The 21,175-nt window shown below is 52.5% G+C and overlaps 1 protein-coding gene across 1 annotated transcript in view; it reads right to left on the bottom strand.

Annotated features, from left to right (window-relative positions):
• Positions 1–21,175, bottom strand: part of LOC124235149 (coiled-coil domain-containing protein 33-like) — a 105,260-nt gene that overhangs the window by 37,794 nt on the left and 46,291 nt on the right. Inside the window, exons 8-12 of the mRNA XM_046652758.1 lie at positions 20,068–20,188; positions 14,951–15,080; positions 14,177–14,310; positions 13,142–13,213; positions 43–237 (exon numbers count right to left, since the gene is read on the bottom strand). Of these exons, the coding sequence (XP_046508714.1) occupies positions 43–237; positions 13,142–13,213; positions 14,177–14,310; positions 14,951–15,080; positions 20,068–20,188 (652 nt within the window). The remainder of the gene's footprint in view (positions 1–42; positions 238–13,141; positions 13,214–14,176; positions 14,311–14,950; positions 15,081–20,067; positions 20,189–21,175) is intronic.

Raw genomic sequence — 21,175 nt, 5'->3', positions numbered from 1 at the left:
AGCCTCCATCACTGGTCTTCCCAGCCCTGAGGAGACACTCACCGGTTCCCGGGACATCCTGAGCACCTCAGGCTCTTCCTCCGCTTCCTGAGAGGTGGATGTGCTGGAGTCCATTATGGAGCTCACTGTGGCCTTGGACCAGGACTCGCGGATGGTACCCAGCTTCTCATCTAAGATCTTGGGGTCCAGGATGGGCAGAGTCTTGCTGTTCTTTGGTGTCAAGAAGTTTTCAGGCCTCTGAAAGAGAAGGTATACAGAAGTTTCTCTGCACTTCTCTATCATAAGGGTACCTTCTACACCCCTCAGGCCTCTCGTCCCCATGGCTCAGGAGGCCCTGCATGTCTGGCCACTGTCTACCTCCTATCACCTGCCCCCTTGCTCACTGGGCCCTAACCACACTGTCCTTGCCATTCCTCTAACAAGCCAAGCTCTTTCCTGCCTCAGGGCCTTTGCATCTGCTGTTCTCTCTACCCAGAGAGCCTCATGGGTCTTTACACGGCTATCCTCTCTCACCATTCAGGTCACAGCCTAGATGTGATCTTCTGAGAGGGGCCTTGCCCTTTGAGGTAGAGACCCATCCTATCCAAAGTAACCTCTCCTCCAATATACTCTCTAGTCACATTATCCCATTTTAATGTATTTAAAGTACTTACTCTACCAGAAAATTAACTTTCATAAAACGTGTTTGTTTACTGTCTGCCTCCCTCCTCCCATCCCCACACTAGGATGTAAGTTACATGTAAGCAGGGATCTTGTTTATCCCCAGTGTCCAGTTTATCCCAGTTATCCTCACTGTAGGTGCTCAATAAACGTGGTTGAAAGAATAAATAAATCACGCCATCAACGACTCCCACCCATGATGCAGTACCAACAGCTTCTGAAATGCCTACACTCCTTTGACACCCTTTGCTGTGTAGACTTATTTTCCATTCCATCTCCTCTGTCATCTTCTCATCTCAACACCTGTTAAACAGAGTCTCTTCTCTCTCTACTCTGATGGGCCTCTTGCTCCTTCCATGTTCTTTTTCCTGTTCTCCTCTTCCTCCCTGGCATGACTATCTCTCTCATCTCTGCTTGTCTAGGATTCAACCCCGCTCAAATACCAGCCCCTACAGGAAGCCTTGATGGCCTCCACCCACACTTGCTCGAAGCTTTTCTGAGTTCTTCCAGCCCAAGAGAAGGCTTTCTCTGCTCTCATACTGTTCTCTAATTCCAGGCTTATTTGCTCTTTTTGTTTCTCTGATAAAACTTTAAGTTCCTTGGGCTTAGAGACGTGTCTATGCTCCTTTGGGGAGAAGTTACTTTAAAGCTGATGGAAATTCATGGTTAGCTCTAACGTGCCCATTGTCAAAGAATCATGCAGTCTCAGGGTTTGTAGGGACCTCAAGGGCGACTCACTTCCACCCTACATCAGCTGTTGGAATTCTGTCTTGGCCACACAGCAGACAAAAATGCCACCACCTAGAGTGTTGTGCTAGAAGCAAATAGAACAATGGGCACAGTGCCAACCAGGACAGATGTGCTCAGGGTTAGAGGTGCCTGGATATCTGACCCCGAACAGAGTGAGAATGAATACAGGCGGGCTTCTCCTTAAGTGGATACTCTATATGAAAACCCACACATATGAACCAGATGAATAGGGACAAGGACCCTTCACTTTACTACTGGGATGCTTCAAATAATGATTGCTTTATGCCCTTTTAAAATAAGATTTGGTGTGCAGAAATTCATTAACATGAAGCCTTTTTGGGCTTGTGTCAGTAGAGTAAGGGACAGTCATACAAATACAGAGGCATCCAGGCCAGTCTGGGCCTCATTTCCCCTCCATCAAATGGGTACAAGGATAGATAATTACAGAGAGAAAGCAGCTATATGAAGATTCTTGTAATGGGAAGAGTGAAGTATTGGGTGACCCTGAGGCTGACTTTGACACCTATTGCACTCCATAACCAACACTTCCAGGCCTGTTTTGTCCCTGGGTATTAGGCCCGGCTGTCTCTTTCACCTGCTCCTCTCAGTAGCTATGGTTTATGGAGGGCAAGATTCATTTGGAGGCTCCCCACTGAACATGCCAGGTACCTCTGTGTAGCATCTAAGTCAAATGGTTTTGGATTTTTTGGTTGTCTGTGTGGTTTAGATAGGAAAAGGCACCACATCTGTCTCCTGTTCAGAATGGCTGAATACCAGATTGGCTACAGAAGGAGAACTACAGAATGCATACTGGATGGATGGGTGGGTGAATGAATAGAGGAGAGAATGAAATAAAAAGCAACTAGCCAGGGCAAGGCAAAGACCAACTCCCCATTGACCAGGTGGTCCCTGGTGCTGGGGTGAGATGCTGATTCAGGACCTGTAATGACATTTCTCTTCATTTCCAGGCAGAAAGCCAATTTCAATGCCCTGGATTTCATAGACTGCCATCTAATCCAGTTAAGGGAGGAAGTAGAAGTAATGAAATCAAAGGAGAGGTCCCCAGAGGTGCCCCCATCAGTTCTGAAAGCAGGGACACATTGCTGAGGGAGTCCCCTCCCCCATAGCCTGTCTCTCTGACATCTACCCAGTGTGGCCACAGCACCAGCTGGGTCAGCTCAGTGACCCGGAGCTGACATTTACTGGGCTCTGATCAGAGATAGGCATGCACCAGGTACTTCTATGTGCATTCTGAAATTTATTAAGTATAATTCACTTAATTTCATCACAAAGATAAAATAAAAATGAGACTGATCCCTAAGTCCAGACCAGTGCCTTCACCCTGTCAGTCTCCGGTGGGCAGGGAGTTGTCCCGAGAGGGAGGGAAGGAAAGGCAGAGTATCTATGGACTTCATTCTATTCTGCCCACACCACCTCCTCCTGACGCCCAGCTGCTCTTCCTCTAGCCCTGACCAGACTCAGTGGCTCTGCTCTGCTCTGCCCAATCCATGGCTGGCCCTGGCCTGTATTTGCTCCCATAGGTGCTTCATGCCAGTACCTCCCACATCCCATCCCCTACCACTGCAGGTCTCCTGCCCACATTTCCAATCCCCTGCCCCAATCAACTTTGCCAGGATCCATCCTGGCCTGGGGGTTGGAGGCAAGGTGTGTGGGTGACTTTTACAGAAAAACCTGGACCTCCACATAATACAGGCCCCATAGGGAAGTCCAGAGGCAGCTGCTCATGTCATGTGAGGTGAGGGGCGCCAGGAGGACCTCAGTGCCTCACACAGTGCCTAAATTCCTCCTAATAGTTCCCTTTCTCTAGGGCCAACATTGCCTCTCCAGACTCCTCAGCTTCAATCTGCCCATGTTTGGGGAGGGGATTGTGCCCTCCTTTCCTTGCTCTTCTGGGAAGGGAGCTTGTCTGAGACTAGAGGGAGGGGCCAGGCTGCAGGAGATCAGGGTGGGTTAGGGCGGGTCAGGGTGGCGGATGGGGTGGGGGACAATGCTAATATGGGGATGGGAAGAGGGTGGAGCCTTGGAGATTAACTTCCCTCTATTCAGGCTCAGCCTTGCTTTGCTCTCCCTCTTTCCTCTAGGTGGGGATGGGGACTGCTGGCTCACTTCACAAACCTGCTTATTTGCTTTTCTATTTGGCAGGCCCTGTCCTGCCTGCTGAGGCAGCTTGGGGCTGACAAGTGGCCCCTCACTCTGTGGCTCCGTGGCTGCAGCACGTCTTGCTTCATTAGGGCTGTAATTGGAGACCTACTTTGAAAGCTCAAAGTGATGCGCAGCCACGCACTGGCTGAGACTCAGAGCCCAACCCACTGCTACTTGTGCTGCTGCAGCTGCCTCACACCACGAATGTCATAGTGGGGAGAAGGCACCTCTTCCTCATGCTTCTCAGCCCTCACTGTTGCCCGTGGAGGATGGTCTGTTGAGACAGACCAGGCCAATAGCATCACAGGCTCGAGGCTTCTTGGGTCACTTGTTTCCCCCTCCACCCCTAACATCTTCTGCCTCCCTCCTACTCATTTCATGCCCTACATCCCTGATCATGCAAAATGCAACAGTTCCAGCCTGCCCCGGCAATTACAGACTGGCTGGGTTGCAGCTGCTGTCCTTGGTGCTGAAAATGCCCGCCTTCCGGCCTGCCCGCCTCTCACCCCGCCCTGAGTCTTCTCGCTGAAGCGCACATGCTCTTAATTCAATTAGCTGGCCCTGAACCCTCCCCAGGGAGCCGGGAGCGGAAACTGGCAAATTCTGTTTAACAAAGACATTTGTCCCTCTGCCCCGCCGGCTTTGGGCTCTGCCTGCCTGTATCCCACTCATTAGGTATCTAACAAAGTGCGTCCCAAGAAATCTGCTTCCAATCGCTAGTAATTCAGGAGGCCTGATGCAATTTTCTCCCTGATAAGGGTGTCTCGCCCGCTGGCAAGCGCCATAATAAGCCCTGTGCAGCGGCTCCCTGATCAGTCACTGCTTTGTCATTTCCTGTGGCCACAGTTGTAGGTTCTTATCTCTTCAGCTGAAGGCAAGGCTCAGACACTGGCCCCTCCAAGAAGGCTTGCTGCCTCCCTTGCATATTGCAAGCCTCATTCAAGGATGCCACACAGTCTTGCAGCTGGGGTGGGGTTTGAAGCTCTGAGTCTGTCTGCCAGCCTAGAAGGGCCTGAGTGTTAATCCAGAAAATGGTGTCAGAGGGTTAATATAAAAGCAAGTTGTGTGGTCAGAGGAGGGGAGCCAGTGATAAGGATTTTTTAAAATTCTGGCAGGGACTTTAGAATTAGAGTCCTGCCTATGGCTCAGTGGATAGGCTGTGGGCTCACTCTTGTTAGCCTGAAACTGGTCTTTCTGCATTTAATCTTTCTCCTTGGGTTCCCTTTATTCACATCTAGAGGAACCTTTCTAACATATAAGTCAGATCACACCCTATTGCTACTCAAAGACCTTTCTTAGCTTCCCATCACTTTATGACAAAATCTAAACCCTGTATCTTGGGATCCAGGAACTCCACAGTCTAGGCCCCATCTAACTCTCCAGTCTCCCTGCCCACAACAGCCTCCATATGTCCCATGTGCTTCAGACACTGTCATGCCTCCATGGCCCTGTACTTGTTGTCCCTCTGCCTGAAGCACCCTTGCCTTGCCAATTTCAAGCCACCCTTTGTGGTAGAGCTCAAACCATGCTTCTCTGTGACTCTTCTGCTGAACTTGGTATGCTCAATGCACCAACCTCAACTAGAACCCTTAGCAAGATGGGCAGTGATGATCTGTTGGGGTGCTTTATTGCTTGCTACAGGTTAGAGATCTAACAAATGGTTAATGAATTCATGCCTGAATGACCTTGGTTGGACCAGGGGTGTATCTGGTTTGGCTGAAGGAGGTCTAGGCTATGGTAGTCTGGCTTTGAGATGGGGAGAAACCCAAGAGCAGGCCCTATTTTATGAGAAGTTTGGTCTGGAAGCTTTTACCCTGTCTCTATCTCTTCCTCGCCCCCCCCCCCCCCCCCCCCCCCCCCCCCCCCCCCCCACTCCTTCCATCCACCAATTATGCATCGGGCTCATGCAGAGAGCAGAGCAGGCCAGGAGAGGGCCCAAACATCCAGTTTCCTTAGCCATCCCTGGGTCCTGACCCAGTCCATCTGTGGCTGGGAGTCATAGGCTCACATTCTCAAGGCAACACATGGTCCTATGGTTGGTGAGGCATTTGGGAGGAGCCTGCAGTATGGCTCTTGGTCCAGTCTTGCCCACCCTGGCCTGAGAGCTCACAGGCCAGGAAACAAATCTTCTCTTTCTCCATCTCCTCCACAGTCCCCAGCTCAGGGTAGGATATACAGGGGACTTCAGCAAGTCTTGGCCTCTGGAGAGATGATTGTCTGTCTCTTCTCCATTTCTTCATTCTCTGAAAAATTGCTGTGAGACCAAATGTGGTGCTGCTGACGTTTATCTTCAGCGCTTGACAAGGCCTCCTGATGTCCTTATGGATGTGAATCTGGTGGAGCGGCTGTCATGAGGGGTGGGCGTGGAGTGATAGATTAGCAGGGCTTCATTGTCCCCCCTCCCCCAGGAGCCCTGGCCTCATCCCTGATGAGTTCAGCATGTTTGTCAGCAACTTAGGTGAACAATACTAAGTGCTCTCTTTACGGGGTGTCTGCAAAACACTGGGCTGGGCACTTACACATGCTCCCTCATTCAATTGTCACTACATTCCTGGCTGATGGGGGGGGTCACAACCCCTTCTAGGTATGAGGAAAGTGAAACTCAGGGTGGCTAAGATCAAGTGGAAGATCCAGGATTCAAACCCAGATCTAAGGATGCACACTTGTTAGCGTACGCTGCAGCACTGAGAGTGAACCGACCACACCCACAGATGACCCGGAGCGTGGGGTGGGGCTGGAGGTGGGACCGTGAACGTGATGCATGATAAAATCAGGGTCTACAATGATCTCAAGCCCAGACAATGGGCTGAGAAGAAGATAAAATATCCTAGGGAAGTGAAACCCTGCCTACGTTCAAAGTAGAGCAGCAGAGGTTCAAGGTGAAGATGTGCGCCTGACAACGGCTCACATGTCAGACGGGACTAACCAGGCTCTAAATGGATCCTATGAGCTTGGTTAGTGAAAAAATAAAGCAAATGGTAGGCTTTGGCTGCACCAAAGGGGGGAATGTGTTTGGAGAAAGGGGGTGATGGTCCTATTCTACCCACCAATGCTGATCCAGCTCCACAGTTTTGGGGGACACTTTAAGAGGAGTACTGTCAAGAGGAGACAACCAGGATAATGAGAAGCAGAAACCCAGTGTGACAAAGAGCAGTCAGAGGAAGGAGAGCCGGTTAGGCTGGAGAGGACATAAGTCTGCAAACATCAGCAGGGCTGAAGTGGGCATGGGAGCTGACTCTCTGGAGCCTGCTGTTTCTTTCTTCAGGAAGGAAAGACAGGGCCTGGAGGGAAATTAAAAAAGGCAGGAGGAAGGGGTTTACAAGGGAGCTGACAGAGGCTGGAAAGGGCTTCCTTTGAGGTAATGAGCTCCCTGTTATGAGAAGTGAACAAGTCGAGTCTGTAGAACCCTATGTGTTGGAGGGAGTGTCAAACTACCTCCCTGAGGTGGGGAGCAAGGGGGGAGTTACATGATAACCAAGAGACTATGGGGGGAGCAATATTTGTCCTGTAGCCATGGAGGACTACTGGGAGAGATTCAGGCATTGTGAAAAGCAGGCAAGTGCCTCTTATGGTGCAATGGCAAGCACTGTCCCAACACTGAGCATCTGTGAGCTGATGGCCAGGCTGGCCCTGGAAAAGCACAGGCTCTCACCTCTCACCCACCTGTCCCCAGCTTCCTCTGGTTACACAGGAAGATCTCTGAATCGGGCCTAGAATCTGAGCAGGTAGGGGAAAGTGTACCTGTGAGCTGGGCAGGGATAGGCCTGACCCTCTGTCTCCTGCCTTCCGGCCTGGGAGAGTGAGAGGCAGGGAGGGTAGGGGGCTTGGGGAGTGGAGACAGGCAGGGATCTTGTGAGGTTGTAGGATGAGAAAGGGTCTCTTTCTCTGGATCCATCATCATCCTTATGGTAGTGTCTTCAGAACTGGAGTCTTGGGGGTGGTGACAGAACCTTCCAGATGACAGAACAAGCCAGAGAGGCTGCAGTGCTGTCCTGGACACTGGGTCTTCCAGGCAGCTTTGCTTGGTGAGGAAATAGGGGCAGCTTTGTGTTGGGGCTTCTCTGAAGACTAGCCCAGTGCTGTCATGTGTGGCTTTCAAAAAAAGTCCATAAGAATTCATCAAAAACCAGCATGATTCTGCCTGTTCCCTGTCCTCCCCTCCACATTTACTAAACAGCCACTTGTCCCCACTCTGGGCTGGTCTCCAGGGAGAGCTTTGTAACTAGTTTGAATAAAAATACCAGAGCAGCCCTTTGCATGGCAATGAAGACCCGCCCTGCCCCTCCCTATGAGGGGAACAGGGACAGAGGAGGGTCTGATGGGACTGTGGGAACCGCCCCTTCCCTCAGTGGGTGGCAGCAGGTGCCACGTCCTCCTCTCCTCAAATGCACCCTCCCTGTGCCAAAATCTGAGGAAGCCAGTGGGTTTCAAGTCCTCCCAGCATCTCTTAGGGCTGTGGGCAGAGGAGGGGGTGGCCACCATTTGAGAGGCCCTACCTCCACCTGGTGTCTTGGTGCCCTACCCGGGCAAGAGTAGGTCCAAAATCCCAGCCCCAAGAGGGGACATGTTGCTAAACACCCAGATGACTGCATGGACTTGTCCCACCTCACAGGAGCACATTTCCAGGCAAGGAGGCAGGGGCTGACACAATGAGCACCTCCTGTGTACATGCCAGGCTCCAATCCACATGGGTCAGCCTAGGAAAGCTGGTCAGTTGTGGGCCTCACTTAAAAGAGACTGTCTGCAAGCTGGAGAGCACCCAGATGCTGCAGGATCTGGAAACCAGTGCATTAAAAAAGGCAGGCTGTGTAGCCCGGAGAAGCATAGACTCCCAGGGGATCCGGCTATACTCTTCAAAGAGAAGAGGCCAACATCAGAGTGGGGATGGAGGAGACCAAAGGTTGATTCAAGTAGGTACAGATGGAGCAGCCATAGGCTCATGGACTCTTAGAGCCTAATGGACCTCCAAGACCAACCCCCACTGAATGTGCAATAAAGAGAAGTTTTCTGTGTATATGCAGGTGTTTTTCTAGTTTTTGTATATCTATGTGTAGTTATACATGTCTTAATCTACACACACAACTCCAGCTTAAGGCAGGTCACTCCAAGCAGCAGGTGCTCATAGAGAATCCCACTAGAGGGAAAAAGCTTAACCCAGCACTAACAGAACTAGCTTCCAGCACAATGACCTGACCTAGGAAGCCACCTGTTCTCGCTGTTCACTGAGATAGCGTGCTGGATAGCTGACTGGGTGCCCGTGTCCCCAGAACCAGAACAGGAGGCTTGTTGGGGTTGCACTGCAGCCCCAGAGGGCAGAGCCAGGAGCCTGGGACAGGGTGGGCTCTGGGGTGAGTGTTTCTATTGGTTGTAGCCACTGAGCCAGGGGATGGGCTGTTTCTAGGAGGTAGTGAGCTCTCTGTCGTGGCAAGAAAAGGAGAGGCCAGGATGACTGCCCATGGCGGATGTTATCAGGAGAGTCCTATCCAGGGTGGGCTGTTGAGAAACACCTCTGCAGTCTCTGCCTATCGGGAAACTCTACAGTGCTCTTGTTCCCAGAGCTCTGAGAAGGGATGATGTGGAAGTGGTGGGTGTGGGGAGCCTGTTCACGAAAATGTCAATTAGCCAGAATGGCCTGTGCCCAAACTTCCCGGACCTGGAGGCGCATGGGAAAGAGGTTGTGTCCTCAAGTGGGAGGTACTCAAACAGGATATGCTTATTCATTTCTTCTGAAGTATTTCCTCTTTGTAGCATGTCTGACCGTGTACAAGAAGTTGCTCCTAAGATGGAGTTGTTAGCCACGTGGATGGGGCCCCTGAAAGGCCCATTATCACAAGCCCGCCCTGCAGCTGGCATGTCCACAGGACTCTAACATGGCCAGTCTTCAGGCAGTGGCTCCTGGAGCTTTCAGCAGTGTTTGATTTAAACAGCAGAAGAGGGGCCAGCCCAGTGGCGCAGCGGTTAAGTGCGCATGTTCCACTTGGCAGCCAGGGGTTCGCTGGTTCAGATCCCGGATGTGGACATGGCACCACTTGGCAAGCCATGCTGTGGTAGGTGTCCCACATATAAAGTAGAGGAAGACGGGCACGGATGTGAGCTCAGGGCCAGTCTTCCTCAGTGAAAAAGAGGAGGATTAGCAGCAGTTAGCTCAGGGTTAATCTTCCTCAAAAAAATAATTTTTTTAATAAATAAATAAACAGTGGAAGAAGCCATGGTTCTGGGCCCAGGTCCGCCTGGCTGGACTGCAGAGATGAAGGCCAGGTACTGTCCACCATGAATTAGCAGACAACGCCTTAGGTGGAACAATGAGATGGATGTTACGGCGGCCTGGCTCACAACCTTACTCGGATACCAGCTCAAGTCTCAACAGCTTGTCACCTTGTTTGGGTTTCATCAGGCCTCTTTTCAGGAGCTGACGTCTGCTCATAAATTGATCTGTTCATTGTCTGGTCCACACTCCTTGCTCTTTAAGAACGCAGGCTTATGAAGACACGGCCTTTTCTGTCTTCTTCAACGTAAGATCCCTAAAACCCAGGACAGTATCTGCTACATAGCAGGTGCTCAATAAACATCTGTAGCTGCATGGCGGACATGGCGGTATGACAGTGAAGGTGATGGTGAGGGATGAGCTGGGGATGGGCCCTTTAGACTTGGCTGCAATGCCATCTGACTTGTTCTTCAATTCTCCACACTCTCCTGCCACCCCTCAGGGAGAAGGAGGCCAAAGGGGCTCAGACGCTGGCAGAGAACCATGTCCAATCCTGATGAGGGGAATTCAAGGCAGATGGGCTCCATGGTCAACAGCCCCTCCCTCTCCTCACTGCAATCCACAAGGGCAGCCGAAATTCTGGTCCGCATCAAATACATATGGAATAAAAGAATGAATGGATAGGTGCTATGGCTGCAAAAACCTTATGCCGAGTCTACCCACATTAGCACTTCATACTTAGGCCCCAAATTGGACTTTGAGATTCTAGAATCAAAGCAAGTCAGTTATTGGCCAATTCTCAGAGAGTTTCACCAAGAAACAGTTTAGCCACAAAGAAATTTAGCTTCTGGGGCTGGCGCTGTGGCCCAGGGGTTAAGATCGTGCGCTCCTCTTCGGCAGCCCGGGGTTTCGCCAGTTCAGATCCAGGGCGCAGACATGGCACCGCTCATCAAGCCATGCTGAGGCGGCATCCCACATGCCACAACTAGAAGGACCCACAACTAAAAATGCACAACTATGTACTGGGGGGGCTTTGGGGAGAAAAAGGAAAAATAAAATCTTTAAAAAAAGAAAAAAGAAATTTAGCTTCTGCGTGTGCCAGTGCAGGTGTGAAAATGTCTGGTGTCAGTTTGCTCATGTGTGTGAGCACATATGTATGCTTTAAATGTGTACACCCTTGCAAAGGGGGTGTGCGTGCGCTGTGTGCATATCTATGCATATGTGACTGTCCGCGTGCAGATATTTGAATGCAGTTGTGTGAGAGTGCGTGTGTGTATGAATTCCAGGCTGCAGAATCTGAATTTCCTCTAGTACTATTTTCCTGGTACACACCCAATCTTGATCCCCTTTCTTTTCCTTTCTTCTCGGAAATCCATTACGGAATGTTCTTCTTACCCGCCTGCAGGGGGAGGGGGCTAGGGGGAAGGGGAAGCTAAAATCACAAGGCCCAGATCAAAACACTCAGCAGCTAAATGAATTCGGCAGCGTTTTCCCGCATGACTTGGAGGGATAATTTAGTGAGGCCGCCAGCTGGAAGGAAAGGGATTAATTCTGCACTTAGCACAGCTCCAGTGAATAATTCATCACCGAGACCTTTGTGCCCAGCCCCTGGGCAACTGGGGAAGTGTCCTGCCCACCTGCCTGTTGCCTGCTTGGGTCCCCCAGTGCCCTGACCAGGGGCATTTGACCCTCCTTTAAGTCCTCAGGACACACGTGCCCCACTGAAGGGGCAGGGGGCAGGGGGAGGTGAGGAAGGGGTTGGCAGTGGCCACTGGCAGACTTCAGACCTCAAGAAGAGGCCGTGGAGGGTTGAGCTCCAATCTGGGAAATTTGTGACATTTTCCAAAGGACCATGCTTCCCCTTTCTTGGGGTCTTCTGCTGCTTCTGTGTCCTCCCCTCTCAGTACCTTCCTGGTCCTACATCTAGTTTGGGGGGTGGGGTGGGATGTCAGGGAGTATCTAACAAACTCCCTCCCACCCAGGAATGAGAGGAATCTCTAGAGGGCGATGCAGAACATTCCACATCGGGGCTTGCTAACGGAAGGTTTCAGGCACTCACTAGAGGCCTTGTGGGGAGGCACTTTGGGGCTGGTACTTTCCCAGATATACCCCACACACCCTACACCATGGAACTCCCTGTGTTCTTCACAGGTAAGGTCACAGGGCCAAGTATTACTCCAGAGCTAGTGGCTATTTTTCCTGGCATGGGAAGCTGTCAGGAGTGGGCTGACCCAGACATCAGCCCCTCCAGGCATTTCCTGGGTTCATCGTCCAAAACTGCTCACATCCCAGCTTCACACCTGTCCCAGCATCACAGAGAGCAAAGTGGAAAAATTCCAGCAGGTGCCTGCTAGGTGCACTGGAGCCAAATGACCAGGGTCCAATCTGGACTCAGAGCCCAGGTGTAGAGGAAGAGCTCCCATCCACGGGGCAGGGCTCAGTCCCTGCTATCTTTCCACTTGGACCAACCCAGCTGTAGTAGGCAGAATTCCAAAAATGGGCCCCCAAGATTCCACACTCTAATCTGCAACCCGTGAATGTGATGAGCCACCACACCTGTGATGATGTGATTATACTGCACAGTTGACTTTAAGAAGGGGCGGTCATCAGTGGGCCTGACCTCATCACAGGAGCCCCTCTAAAAGCAGAGAGTTTTCTCTGGCTGTTGCGGAGAAGGAAGTCAGAGAATTTTGAAGCGTGAGGGAGATCCCACGTGCCTGTCGGCTTAAAGATGGAGGAGGGCACTGGGAGAAGGAATGTGGGTGGGTTTCAGAGGCTGAAAGAGGCCTCCAGCTGACAGCCAGCAATGAGACAGGGACCTCAGTCCTACCACTGCAGGGAACTGAATTCTGGCAAGACCCTATATGAGCCTGGAGGAGTACTCTTCCCCACAACCTCCAGAAAGAACTGTGCCCCTGCCAACATCTTGATGTCAGCTATGCTGTCACAGACTGCCCACCCGTAGAAGTGTGAGCACACGAATGAATGGGTGTTGTTTTAAGCTGCTAAGTTTGTGGGAATTTGTTACCTGGCGACAGAAAAAGATATCCTAGTTCACCCTTGTAGAACCTTGATCCCGGTGAGCCAGGCTTGGCTTGGGCTGAGTTAGAGACTGAGTGGGTCTGGGTGGCCCTCTGCTCTCAACTCTTCTCTTCCTAATCTCACCTTTCTCTCTGGTTTTTTGGAGCCTCAAATCACCCTTAGACATTTCACCCAAAGCAGCAGTCCCCTCCTCCCAGAAGCCCCTGGCCCCAGCCCCTGAACAATACTAGCAATTGTGAAGGAGGTTGGAGCCCACTAAGGGGCTACAGGAGCTGGCACATGACTGCCAGGCCCTGAAATTCCCCTGACCCACAGCCTTACCTCGGAGGAAAGCAGCTGGAAGGAGAGATCCACCGTGGGGGCCTCACCACTCATGGTTTTCAGCGAGGTGTCCTGGGGAGAAGGAAACAGTTGGACCACACTGGCTAGGGCAGCTTCGGCCTCTATTCCACCCACTGTCTGGATTCTCCAGGAAAGTGCCTGCTGCGGGGGATGCCTGGAGAGTGGGAGGGAGGCGGGAGGTGGTCTCCTGGCTCTGCTCGCCCCTCACCACTGCCATGCCACCCTCCCACCTCCACCGGAGACCTGCCCAGACCTCCAGACCTGCTTCCCGGCAGAGTCAGGAAGCTCTCACTTGTGAGATCTACAGCATCATCATGGCCAGAAGTATTTCAGAGAAAAAGGTAGCTTAGAAATAGACAACGATGACTATAACGTATTAATTCTTATTGAGAACCCATTCTGTTCTGTGTGCTTTGCAGGTATTTCCTCAAAAAATCTCACAGCAACCCTATGAGTAAAGTACTATTAATATGAACCCATTTTACAGACAAGGAAACTGCAGCACTGAGACTTTAAGCAGTTTTCCCATGGTCATGTGAGCTGGTAAGGGGTGGAATCGGAATTTGGACCCAGACAGTCTGGCTCCGGAGCCTGGCCTCTTGACTCTCTTGTTATGCAGAGAGGTTGTGTACAGGCAAGCTGCTCCCATTTTAGAGATGGGCACTCAGGTTCAGGGAGGTTAAGTAACTTGCCCCAGCTTCTATAGTGAGGACTAGGGCAAGTCAGGATTTGAAGGCAGGTCCAGCTGGTTAAAGGCCTGAGCTCTCGCTGCCCTCCCGAAGGGCCTCCCCGTGCTTCTCTCCAAGTCGCTCGGGCAATTTCATCACAAGCCTAGATTTTTGGTGTTCAGGAGAGCTTCTCACACCTGACAGTGGTCAGCTTCCCTGGTGGGAGCCCTGGTGGAAGCTGCTGGAGAAGCCAGATTTGCCATGTTGGTGGGGCAAGGTGGAGCGGGGTGGGGCGGCTGGGACCAGGTGGACCTGCCGTGGGCCCAGTCCCTGGTGGGGGACTCACGGTGATGGGGAGCCGCTCCACACGCAGCCCATTCAGGCCTTTCCCTGTCAGCATCTTGCGGTACAAACGGCTGTTTAGCGGCAACACGGAGACGCCCAGGGGCTTGCTGAGGGTCCATGGCTCACTGCCTTTCACTGCGAGGGGAGGACCAGCTGGGGCTCCCGCCAAAGCCCCCACTTCCCGGATCCCAGCGTCTGAGGCCCCACCCGGGCCCCATCCTTTGGTACCCAACATCTAGTTTTCCCATCCACACTGTCCATCTGTTTCCTGCCTCCTGGCCTTTTCTTGTACAAATATCTTCCTTCTCCTCTCTCCTCAGGGCTTCCTGAGTTCAAGGCCAACTCTAAACATAGTTGTGTCTGGGTATGTATACTGATCTCCCTTGTCTCTGACCTTTGGGGGCTTCATTCTTACAGTGTGAAACTAAGACTGTGGATCAGCTGGTCTCTGAACCCTGTCCACCCCACCGGATGTGAGCCCTGAGGGCTCCACTCCCTCCCTCCTCACTGAGAGGTGTATAGGGGTGGTGCAATAAAAACGCTTGCATCTATTATGGAAAGAAGGCCCACGCGTCCTGGCCCCTGCCCTAGAGCTGCCATTTGGACAAGGAAGCCAGCCAGGCGCTCCCCACTTATCTGCATGCACTGGGAGGCTGCCTTGGGACCTGGACCCCTTAACCCATCCCTGCAGGAGGCAGAGGCAGGATGGGCTGAACACTTTCATACACCTGTCCTGATGCATGGCTGCCCTGTTGTGGCACCAGATGGCACTTACTTGAGGTGGAGGAGTAGTACTCCAGCACAAGGGCTGTGTCTTCTGAGAAGGTGGTGGCTCCATCTCGGCCTTGGAAGAGGAAGGACTGATTCCACATGGGCAGCTCCGGGGGACCCCCGGGCTTGGACAGCTGAAAGCAGAAGGTGGGAGCAGGTAGTGGGGCCACCGTTTCTCCCAAATCAAGGGATGGCTGGATATTTGGTTGTGTAAGTGTCTATGTATGTCATAAACATTTGTCCCAAATATAAAAGCAACACACACTTAATGAATAAATTTTGGAAAATATGGAAAAGTAGAAAGGTTTAAAAAATCCACCTAAATTCCAACACTAAAGACAACTGTTCATAAGACCATTTCTTTCCACCTTTTTCCCTATGCCTATTTTGCATAATTGTCATCCCAATATCCCGCATTTTTCATTTACTCTTTTTTTTTCTGAAGAAGAAGATTAGCCCTGAGCTAACTGCCGCCAATCCTCCTCTTTTCGCTGAGGAAGACTGGCCCAGACCTACCATCCATGCCCATCTTCCTCTACTTTATATGTGGGACGCCTGCCACGGCATGGTGTGCCAAGCGGTGCCATGTCCACACCTGGGATCTGAACTGGTGAACCATGGGCCGCCCAAGCGAAAAGTGCGCACCTAACTGCTGCGCCACCGGGCCAGCCTCTCATTTACTCTTAGAACCTAAGCCTATCCAGAGTCCTAGGGACAGTTGTTAGCCACGACTTTGGTTGCCACAGGATATTCTGTCGTGTGCACATGCCCTGGTCTCTCCCTTCCCGTTTTTCCTATAATTACACTATGTTGAATGTTCTTTGACACACAGCTCCGTATCAAATTACTTCCTTAGTACAAGTACCCAGAATGCAATTGGTGAGTTACAGGACACATGTATTTTAAGGCACTGGATTCATCATGGGTAGACTTTTCCTAAGAGTTGCATCAGCATTCATACCCATGGCTGGTGGTGTCATAGACGCCAAATTAGACATGACCCCTACCCTTGTCCCAGCCCCTCTCTGCCTCACACAGGTTTCCCAGCCCCTTGCAGAGCCCATGATGGGTCTTCATGGGGCATTCGGGGGACTTGACGGCACATGAAGCCAGCAGCTGGGGCACACACATAGGCAATATTTGAACAATGAAATAAGAAAGCATTAACTACAGAACCCCAATAAAGGGCTGTATGAGACATTCCTGTGGGTGATCAGAAAAGCTGTCTTGGAGGAAGCAGGACCTGAGGAAGGCTCTGAAGGAAGATTTGGCAGGTTGAAGGGAGGAAGGTCTTCTGGCTGGGAAAACAGCCTAAGCAAAAATGGGGAGGTGGCACCAAGCATGGCATGTGCAGAGGATGCCTGGAATGAGGAGGGACTCCAGGTGAGAGGTCGAGCATCTGCAAAGGCCGGAAGGTGGGGAGTGGGGCATGGGACATGGGGGCATCAGCCTGTCACACCACGGTCCCAACACGGGGAGGGGCTGGGGGTCACTGGCGCAGACTCTCCAAGGGGCTGCCTTGCCTCTGCCCCCAGCCAGGGGCTGTCAGCAACAGAGGCAGCCACTCCCACCTCCTGTTCCCACCTCCTGCTCCCCTGTGGGAATCAGTCATCACTCGAAAAGGTCAGCACAAATGCACCACCAGTTCCCGGAGTTATTGATGCAGGATGGCAAAGCATCAGTGGGGGTCCACTCCCCCTGCGGCAGCAGGGCCCTGATGCCTATCTCACTAATGTGCGTGCTCTGTTCTCCGAGGCCCAGACTGAGGCTCAGCTGTGTCTGCCCCTGCCCCTGGGGAGATAAGCTGCAGTCACTTCGGGGCCAGGGGCCCTGAACACAGGGACAGTGACTGGGTTGATTGGGAGTGTTCCTGAGAGCAGCCTCTGGTGGCAGCTTAGGGACAGCCACTTGGCCATCAAGCCTGGGAGTGGCCTTTCAGGATTGATCCTCAAACCATGCCCAACTCAGAGCCATCTCATTCTCCTGGGGCCAGAGGGGCACCCACATAGCCTGGACCATCTGCCAGGCACTGCGGCACTCAAGGAAGACCTGGGATTCAGCCCCCTGCTGCCCTATCTTTGCCCCTCCTCGGAAGAAGAGTATTTAATGGAAGCTGGTTGTCCTCTCTGGGGCCTATTAATGTGTCTAAATGGAATCTACAAAGCAAGAAATGGTGTCTGCCTGCCCAGTAAGGACAGTTCCTTCCCTGAATGGCTTCCCAGGATGAGTCCCTCAGGAAAGATCCCTTTGGACCTAGAATTGGGGAGGGAGGGTCAGCCTCTCCTGTGTGTGTATGGGATTGGGGGGCAGGGTCGCAAGGAATCAAGGTTAAACTCCCTTCAGAGCCTGATGCCAGGGCCCTGGTGAAGGTGCTGGGGGCATGTGGGGGAAGGGGAAGCTATTGTCCACAGATGCTGACGGGAAAGGCCAAGGCGGGCTGTGGAATTAAGGAATGGGATTGACTCTCAGCTGTGATCTTCAGCAAAGCCGTTAACCCCAGCCACTGAGGCAGACCTGCCTTCCCTGGCAACACAGCCTTCCTCACATGGGCCCACGGGCCCTCCTCCATTTCCCCCGGGGCCCACCATACCCACACCGACACCCACCCACACACTGCCTGCTCTGCCCAGGTGTAGTGGCGGCATCCTGGGAAGAGTAGCTGAGTGGGGCTGGGTGGGGCCTCAAGGGAGTTAGGACCCTTGGCTCTGGGCCCAGGTCTGCCTCAACCTCACTGTGTGGCCTTTGGCAAGTCCCTTCCCCTCTCTGGGACCTGGCTTTGTCATTGTCCTGTGGGAAAACGTTTTATGCTCCATGCTTTGAAAGGCTGCTGTGAGGGTTGAAGGAGACAAGGGATATTCTGTGAGGGTGGAAGTTCAATTCACCTGAACTCAGCAAATGTTGACTGGGGGCTTCTCCACGCTGGATGCCTCTGGGGTGCTGCACGGCCTGTGGGGGAGCTAGAGCCAACCCCTGCTCCCCTCTGGAGCTCATTTCTTCCAAGGGGATAGGACACCCACTCCCTCCCACGCCGAAACACACACACACTTTGATCCATGCAGAGGCCTAAGCAAGTTGTGGGTTTTGGGAGCTGGGATGTCTGGGGAGAAAGCTATGACTTCTGACCTGGGGAAGCGAGGACCTGAGGGATCATGCAGTAGGTAAGAAGGAGGAAGGCCATTCCAGGCTGAGGGGCAGGTGAGAGAGGATAGTATGGGCGTGCAGAACAGCCACATCGAGTGGAGGTAGAGAAAGCCTGTGTGATGTGGAACAGTGAGCCAGGTGGCTGGAGGGGACAAGGTCTGTGTACCTGGCTGACAGTGAGGGCTTTGTCGGTGATAGGACGAAGGGTCCAGGGGAAGGGCCCAGCCCTGAGTGGGGGGCTCTGTGGCTACTTCTCACAGGACAGATGGGGGCGTACCTAGTGGAGGCTGCTGTAGTGGTCTAGACAAGAGAAGATGAGGCAGGCCTTAGAGCTGGGTCTGTAGCATGGAAAGGGGCCCCATGAGAGCTTGGATACAGACTGGCCATAGGGCCTGAGACAGGAAGAGATGGCAGTGCCCACTGAGCCCAGGGCTGCTGACTGGTGCCCATTCCAGGTAGGGTGCTGGCCACTCCCTCCTTCTCTCCACCTTGTGACACAGAAGCCTGCCCCTGTCTTCTCACTGCTGGCACCTGGGCACCTCTATGCCAGCTGCCAGTGAGCTCTCAACCTGGCCCAACCGCCATGGTGCCAGGTGACCTTCAACAAGTGTCTTGCCATTGCTAGACCTCTGGCGTCGAGTCCACACATGCAAGAGGCACTGGGGGTAAGTCTGTGGCCAGGGGCACCTCCCCCACCAGACTAGTTAGGCAACAAAGGCAGCCAGAGAGGGCCTGGGGGTGGGAGGGGCTCACTCATTAAAGCAGCCAGCGCCTGCTGCCCCTTGAGACTGCCTGCTGATTGGTTCATAATTTTCTGGGCAAATGCAGGGCCATGTGTGAGATGACTCTGGGGAAATCAGGCCGAGGATTGGTTTGAGTTTGAAGCCTCTGTCCCTAGGGTCCCCCCTTCATCCCACCCCTCCCTGGCACCATCACTCTTGTCCGTGTCTGAGCCTTCTTCAAATGTCTTTGCCTTTAACTGAAGGCTGGGGCTCTAAAGGGGTGCCTCATTCTATATTTGCCATACCAGACATGAACGCTGGTGGGCAGACAATAGGAAGGACTTCTCAGGCACCCGTGTCTTCTTCAAGGCCTAGGAAAATGTTGGGACCATCATGTGGGGCAAGCTCCCACTGAAGTGCAGACTATGGGAAGAGATTAATCTGGCTACCCGCTGGACCCAGCCACGATCTGCACACACTTCCCAACATATTCAAACACACTCCCCTCCTCTCCAGTCCTCCTGCACACCCATAGCTGTGCTCTTGCTCTCAATCACCCTACAGCAACCCTTCCTACTGAAAACTCAAGAGACCTGTGACTGGATGCCCACGTTCATCACCCAGGCTTCACATCCCTCTTACCTGATTAAAAAAAAAATTTTTATTGTGGTAAAATATACATAACATAAAATTTACCGTTTTAGCCATTTTTAAGCGTACAATTCAGCAGCATTAAATACATTCACAACATTGTGTAACCATTACCACCATCCATCTCCAGAACTTTTCCATCATCCCAAACAGAAAATCTGTATCCACCTAACAATAACTCCTTATTCTCCCCTGCCCAGCCCCCAGCACCACTGTGCCACTTTCTGTCTCTGAGTTCGCCCAGTCTAGGTACCACATGTCAGTGGAATCATACAGTATTTGTCCTTTTGTGTCTTCCCTCCTCTGATTTTTACAGCTCTGACAGTCCCTCCTGGTTTGTTATTAGATTAAAGATTATCTTATGTTAGTGTTTAACCTTTTCACATGTGTGGCTCCTTTCTTCTCCAGGCAGAGAGTTCCTGAGGGCCGCTTCTCCCCAGTAGAGACGCGCATGGCCCTGGGTATGCGGCAGGATTCAGTACACTCTTAACAGTCACGTGAACAGCCGACTGACTGAGTGAATAACTGAAGGAGTGGGTGAGTTACGAACCAGTGACAGGGAATGAGGAAGTGAATGAGGAGGAGTGAATGAGGGAAGGAGCCATACCTGAGGGCACCCGTTCTGGCTGACTCGAGGAACATCAAAGTTCATCACGGATGGGATAGGGAAAGAGAGTGAGGTGATGGGCAGCCCCAGGGATGTCGGGTCCTGGTTTACCTGATTGACCCTGGGGAGGCAAGGAGACAGGGGTCAGCACAGGAGTGCTACGAGTGTCTGGCACACTTGGCTCTGTGCCCAAGCCTGGCAGCCAAGGGCTCCCACGTGGGCTCTGGATTGATGTGAGAGAGGAGAGTGCGGTGGCCCACGTAGTTCAGGCCTGGACACCTGGACAGGTGATGGGCCCTGGTCCTTCTTATCGCCGCCCAAAGCCTTGGGAAAGTTTGTCTTGGTCAGGAAATGGGCTGCAGCCCCCAGGTTCCCTTCCCCATGACTCACTGTGGCCTTGGCCACATCAGAAGGCCTCAGCTGCCCCATCTTTAAAATGGGCCTTGCATCCCTGCCTCACCTGTGGAAGACTTGCCAGAGTGACACACTCCCAGGGTGGGAATCCCAGTTTAGGCTTGGGGGATATGGAGGCTGCAGGGGTAGGATTCAGGGTGTGTGTGTGTGTGTGTGTGTGTGCATCTGTGCACTGAGTGAGTACATCAGCCATCTTCATTCCTCCTGTAAGCAAGGCGGGTTCACAGGTCATCAGAACTCAACAGGTGGCACAGATGAGTCAGGGAGTCCTCTTGGGCCATCAGAGTCAGTGGAAGTGACAGAGGCAGACAGCTGACCCCCAGGAGGTGGTGCTGTCACAGAGGTCACATGTTCACTGGGGAACTCACTGCAGTGTGCAGCCTCCAGTGGCCAAACCAGCCTGAATCCCCTCCTGAGGAATGTGAATCCACCAAGCCCCAAAAGGGGTCTGGGGAGGACGGGGATGAGCCAGGGCAGAGCCAGGGAGACCTCCAAGATGGTGAGGGAAGGGACTCCTAGGCAGGGCTAAAGGTCATGATGTTCTGAGTTGACCCTTAGCCTGCCTCCTTTGGGGACAACCATGGGTTGGAGGCTTGACCCTGAACTAGAGTGGGGCAGGGGGAACTGTGGATGTGATGGGGGTGAGATGCGAGGGAGGTTTGGAGGGGGTGAAGACACCTTCTCCTCCTCCTTA

This window comes from Equus quagga, chromosome 2 (assembly GCF_021613505.1).
Source record: "Equus quagga isolate Etosha38 chromosome 2, UCLA_HA_Equagga_1.0, whole genome shotgun sequence".
Classification (NCBI taxonomy): Eukaryota; Metazoa; Chordata; class Mammalia; order Perissodactyla; family Equidae; genus Equus; species Equus quagga.
Note: the sequence above shows the minus strand (reverse complement) of the source record. Positions and strands in the feature narration are given on the sequence as shown.